General features: G+C 45.5%; 1 protein-coding gene across 1 annotated transcript in view; it reads left to right on the forward strand.

Moving 5' to 3' along the window:
- Window positions 1–6143, forward strand: part of LOC105306725 (NT-3 growth factor receptor-like) — a 234850-nt gene extending 228707 nt beyond the window's left edge. Inside the window, exons 11-12 of the mRNA XM_023524272.1 lie at window positions 2706–2864; window positions 5816–6143. Of these exons, the coding sequence (XP_023380040.1) occupies window positions 2706–2864; window positions 5816–6001 (345 nt within the window). The 3' untranslated portion in view covers window positions 6002–6143. The remainder of the gene's footprint in view (window positions 1–2705; window positions 2865–5815) is intronic.
- The last annotated feature ends 402 nt before the right edge of the window (window positions 6144–6545 follow it).

Here is a 6545-nt window from a genome sequence, read left to right on the forward strand (position 1 = left end):
AAATGTTATAAATTTCCCCCCAGATTTTTTAGCTATATTTCATACGTCTCAATGAACAGGACTTTAATTATTATTATTATTATAAAGAATTTTCAATTTCATTTTTATTATTTTTTTACCAAATAGTTTTTTTATTGTCCAAAGAGAACCTTTTAAAAATTATTCTTCTTTTGTTCATTTCTATTTTATTTTATTTGGTACAGTTAACATTAATTTTTATTCTATGTAGTTTGTTTTTCCTCTTGGAATTTCAGATTTCTTTTGAGGTATACTAGTGATTGGTTTTTATAAATGCGTTTTAGATAATTGAAAATAATTATCTAAATATAGGGAGGCTGAAAAACACACATGACACTGGTATCTAACAATGAAAACTTATTATTTGTATTTTAAAAATTTACCTTCATTTATGTTGTATCTTGATCTGTTAATTTGTGAAAGAAGTGTTTTATTTTTCCATTATAATTGTAGCTTTGTCAGTTCCCTTTTATTTGTAACCTGTTTTGCTCTTTATACTTTTTTTGTAGCTACCTTAATTGGAACATAAAAGTTTATAATTATCATAGTGGTGAATTTTGCCATCTTCAAATATGATAGAAATCACTTCGTTGCCATTTAGTTCTTGGCTTTCTTTTCATATATGTATTCGCTTTCAATATATTATGTGTTTAATATATATTATATTATGCCATAATTGAATATTCTGTATTCTACATATATTCAATTTTCCTTTTATTGTTCGTTGTATTTTTTTCATTCTTTCATTTTTAGTCCTTTTTGACATTTTCTTTTAGATATGTCTTTTCTAAAGAACATGCATCTTGATTTTTAACATACATTTTTTTTTCTTAAGAGGTAGTATTTGCACTTATTGTCTATAATGATATTATTTAAACGTCTTCATTTTGTGCTTTCTATTCACTATTAGCCCACTCTTTTTTGTAGTCATTTTAGTGTAAGTTAGAGATTTTGGGTTCTATTTTCCTAAAACTGATTTGGAAGCTAATTGTACTATTTCTATTCTTCTAAAAGCTACTTAAAATTTTTAGCAAGCTCATTTAAATTTAAACCATTGTAAGCAATAACTGATGACTATCTGTAAGCTTTTCTCTCCCTTCTAAAGACAAAGTCTTTATCAGGCTTTTAATTATTTTTCTACCTAATTTCCTATGTACTTATGGCTGAAATTGGGAAGTTTCATTCCAAATAAGTATTGTTAATAGTAGCAGTGGTGATACTATTAGCATTATTAGTATTATTATTTACTTTATGTCTCTATTTTACAGGAAGCCTTTATTAGTAATTGTACTACATTTTATTACCAAATTAGCAACCATTATTAAGATTTAAATTGCAATTGTGTGGCTTATTTATCCCATGTCATTGTACATTCAAATTCTCTCTTTGTTTTTTTTGACTTTCTGGAGTACATCCTCAATTAATTTTTGCTTCTCCATCTTCCGAAAGACTGTGAGTGGTCTTTGTCTGAAAGAAACATCTTCATTTGTCTTTACACTTGAAACAGAGCTATCTTGATTATAAAATCCCAGGTCAAAAACAACTTCTGCCAACCGTATTATCATTTACCTTCTAACGTATTTCAAGTAGACAAGGCAAACATGATTTCCCTTTTTACAAAGAAGTTTGCCCATCTCCCAGAAGTCATTCTTTCTTAAATGTCCATTATTATTATTATTAATTATTATCATTCCTCCAACTGACCCACCATAGCAATGAGAACTTCTGGTTAATTGTTCATCAGGCATCTGTAGAGCTCTTTTTTACCAACAGTAATCAGTTTTTTAAAAACAGATTCTACGTATTAGCCAAAAGTTCGAATTTCTAAGACTCCGATGACTAACGATGCAGTTAGTTCCCGAGTTCTGAAGCATGTCGTGAATCGTCTTCCTCTTAGGCTAACACCGCTCACCTGCTGGGCAGGGTGGGTTTCCTTAGCGTTTTGTTCAGGAAAGGGTGCCCTGGTGTCGGTCCCGGCCGCTTGCCCTTGGCCGTCAGATGCGTAGTCCCCACCAATGGCTCATGTCCTCCTTAGGCTGTTTGAAAAGGCTCTGTCTTTACCGGCCTTCGAGATGTCACTAAGAACTGTCGTGTGTCCTCTCTCGGCCCCCCCGATTCCTTGTTAGCATGTGGTCTTCCATACTTCTAGAACCTCCCGGTCCCCTTCACTTGAAACACTGCGTTCTAAGTTGCGGTGAGAAATTCAGGACTGTCACATAGAAGCTGAAGTCCAATAGTCCTACAGATTAGATGCACAGGGACCATATTGCCCCTTGACCACCCTGGCCCGAGAGTCTGACCCGAGCCCGGCATACACTCCGGCGCTCGATGGCCTCCCTCAGGGATTCTGCTAACTTCCCTCGGGACTTCCTCTGCAGGTTAGATTTTCCTGTAGTAGCAGACCCTGAAACCTTCTCTCCTCCTGAAATGATCCTCCGATCTCTCAGGACCAAGGAACTCACCTTTTCTTTGATGTTGTCTCCTCTGATCGCCATGCTAGCTGCCTGCAGTATCATAGGTCTCCTGGGTCAGCGCCTCCACTGGCCCTCTGACAAAATTGCACCACGTCGTGTGTGTCTTAGAGTAAGATGCATCAAGGGTGTACCTACATATGAGGATGTAGGCAGATGGGACTGGCTCCGGCCATCTGGTCACTCTCTGTGTGCCTCTGTCTTGGCCCCTTTTAGGTGGGAGGACACACCATGCTTCCCATCCGCTGGATGCCCCCGGAAAGCATCATGTACCGGAAGTTCACCACGGAGAGTGACGTGTGGAGCTTTGGGGTGATCCTTTGGGAGATCTTCACCTACGGAAAGCAGCCCTGGTTCCAGCTCTCAAACACAGAGGTACAGAAGGGGGCAGATGGGGACCCCGATTGCAGGAAAAAGGCTTTTAAGAAATATCTCGGGCCAGGATTTAGCCACAGTGTATGAAACGTGAGGTAGGATCTGGAGCCAGCAGAGCAAATGTGGACATGAGCAGGAGGAGAGAGATTCTCAACAGGAAAAAAAAAAAATAATAATAATTGTGGCCATATCTGGTATAATTGTCAAGAGAACATAAAATCAGGCGTCTAAATTCTCTTTGCCCTGCTACACTTTAAAATCTCAAATGTTTCACTAAGAACAGGGTAACAAAGAACAACTATGAGTTTTTCAATTGTGCCATCTTGTGGAAACAGCTACTACTTAGTATGCCTAGGTATTCTGGGTCCCTGGAGGTTTGGGCCGTGCCAGGCCCAGGGACGGGCAGGGTGGGGAAGGGGAAGGCGGATTTCACGTTATTGACAGAGCTGGGTGTGGACTTCCGGGAATAAAATGAATCGTAATAGTAAACAAAATAGGAGCAACCACACCTATATGTTTTTTCTAATTTTGATTTACAATAGTAAAAAACACGAATCAGATTTTAACAGCAGCTAATATTTAGTGCCGGGCACATCCCTAAGCATTTCAATTGTATCGACTCAGGACTTCTCACACAAACACTTGTTGACCAAGGACAAAGGCAGGGGAGCACTTGGGGTCCTGAGATGGCCTGCCCAGGGTCTCAGAGGTGAGAGCTTCTGCAGGGTGGGCCACCGTCACAGGACTCTTCTGCCTCCAGAGCCGATCAGCACGGTTCTCAGCCACGTCTGGACCGAAGTCACGTTGACCTAAGTTTGCAGGCAAAGTGGGGCTCGGTGCCCCGGCTCAGCAGACCTGTGCGAGACTGTAGTTACGTCTGTGGTCTTCTGTTTTCTGGGAAAATGTAAACATGAGGAGCTTTTATTACTGGAATCGTATCTGAATATTCAAGAAGTTATCCTTCTTCTTCGAAGCTACGTTCATCTGTGCTTTCCCATGCCCTGACTACTTACATGAATTTCAAGGACTGAAAAGAAAGTGTTTCTTTAAAATCATTCACAAGGTGGAGGGGTCCCGACCATATTTCCCAAAGTAAGGCAAAATAGTTTAATGACGTTTTGAAAAAAATGAATGACTGCATGTCAGAACCCATTCGTCGTGGTGTTTTTAAAAACTGTTATTGTTTTTCCGGAGGTGAGATTGGTGGTTAAGTGCGACCAGATGTAAACATACACGTGCACACACATGCATCCGCACACACGCATGCACTCACGCACACACATGCATCCACACACGCATGCACTCATGCACACACATGCATACACACATGCATGCACCCATGCACACACATGCATACACGCATGCATGCACACGCATGCATGCACACACGCACATGCACCCACACACATGCATGCACTCATGCATACACTTGCATCCACACACATGCACGCACTCATGCACACACATGCATCCACACATGCACACGCACTCATGCACACACATGCATGCACACACATGCACGCACTCATGCGCACACATGCATCCACACACATGCACACACACTCATGCACACACATGCGTGCACATGTGCACACACATGCATACACATACATGCACTCATGCACACACATGCATGCACACATGCACACACATACACCCTGAGCACAGCCCGTATGCAGTTTGGTGGCCTCTGTAAAGAGAACTTCTGGGCTGAGGGAGCTATTGGTCTTAGCAGCACATCTGCCCTGGATACCTAGGCTGACCCATAGTAGCTAACAAGTGATCGTGGTCACTTCCAACGCTCTGGGGTGAGGCGATGGACTTGAAGGCAGGCTTCCTGCCCCCAGCCACCACCCCCGCCCCACCCACCACCTCAGCCAAGTTCTGCAGTCATCGATAGTGGGGTTCTCTGTGGAAATTCACAAGCTAGGGAGCCCCCATCAGAGGAGGCACTACCAAATGCTTTCGATCTCAGCATCAGCAGCTGTTACCGCGGTTTGAACTGGAGCCTTTTCCGTGGGGGCAAAGGGAATGGAGGCGGAAACAGGGCCCTAACGAGAGCAGAGAACGTGAGCTACTGGAGGCCCATAGGCCGGCCGAGGAGTGAGCCAGGCGAGCCGCCGGGGACTCCGGGGCAAACGTGGCCAGGAAAGTGCTGACGTGTGATGGTGTGACGAGCCATCCCAGGGTCAAAGTGACAGAAGGTGACGCATGGGACAAGATGCTGTCAGGGACGACAGAGGGAGAGAGAAGGGGAGTCCGCGGACTCAGGGGGGCAGAGAGGGGAAGCAGCGTTTTTCGGGCGCTCGATACAGATGATTCTGTGCTTCTTCTTGTCACCACAACATATCGTCACATGAGGAGATGACAGTTCAGGGTCAGGAACTCACCCCGGTTACACGGTGGTGGAGTCGGTGGTTAGGGAAGTTAAAACTAACTGAGAAACAGAATCTGCAACCTTGAAAATTCACATACTTAGCGTCAGCAAAGAAGTTCTTTGGAGGAAGTGCAGATTGCAGGTCGGGTCCTATAGTGGCCAGCTGGGGTCGGTCCAGCCACGTGTCCTTAGCTTTCTTCCTCCCCCTCTTGACGGCCTTCCCTGCTGTGCGTCGGGCCCTGCAACCCCTTGTCTGATCCTCACTTAGTCCTCACAGCAGTCTTAGGCAACTGTCAAAGCAGATTCTTCACCCCCATCTTACGGTCGAGGACGCTGAGACCCTGTGAGGTTCACTGACTGGCACTACCACCCAGCAAGGGACCGAATCAGGTGGCCGGTCCTAGCGTGTAGGACTTTCCAAGACAACGGAATACATGGGTTAGCGCAGCCCCGCCCTCGCCCCGTGCCCCTGGGTGCCAGGCTCTGTGCTGAGGCCCTGGGCGGAGCGGGGGCCTCCTGCCGGGGGCCCCAGCCGAGCTCCGGCGTAATGCCCTCATTGTCCTCGCTCTTCCAGGTCATCGAGTGCATCACCCAAGGCCGCGTCTTGGAGCGGCCCCGGGTCTGTCCCAAAGAGGTGTACGATGTCATGCTCGGGTGCTGGCAGAGGGAGCCGCAGCAGCGGCTGAGCATCAAGGAGATCTACAGAATCCTCCACGCCCTGGGGAAAGCCACCCCCATCTACCTGGACATCCTCGGCTAGCGGTGGCCGCTGGTCGCGGACTCAGACTCCGTCGCCTCGTCTCTCCCGGCCTCACGCGCCCCCTCCCACCCCACAGCTCCCTTCCTTGACCGAAGCGAACATCTTCATATAAACTCAAGTGCCTGCTACACATACAACACTGGGAAAAAAAAAAAAAAAAAAGGAACGGTAAAGAACCCTGTAAGGCAGTTTGGCGTCTATATACATATATATATATATATATTTATATATCTAACTATCTATCTATATCCACAGAGAGATACCTTCTTCTCTAACACACAGAGAAGCTGCTGATCCAGAAACCACAAGACCGTAACCACAACTCAGAAAATCTTAAATATCGCAAACGAAAGTGAAGATTCTCTTTGACTTCCGCTGCGGCCTGTGCTGCTTCAGCTCCGGCGTTTCGGGGCAGACGACCTTGACGATGCAGAGAGACAGTCTCCATGCGGGGGCCGGAGGCGCTGGGGTGGACCAGGAGTCACCGGCACAGGTGTGTTCCCCTCGAGGTCTGCAAGGAGGCGACACCCCGGCCGCCGGGGCC

The sequence above is a fragment of the Pteropus vampyrus genome, unplaced genomic scaffold, assembly GCF_000151845.1.
Source record: "Pteropus vampyrus isolate Shadow unplaced genomic scaffold, Pvam_2.0 Scaffold458, whole genome shotgun sequence".
Taxonomy (NCBI): Eukaryota; Metazoa; Chordata; class Mammalia; order Chiroptera; family Pteropodidae; genus Pteropus; species Pteropus vampyrus.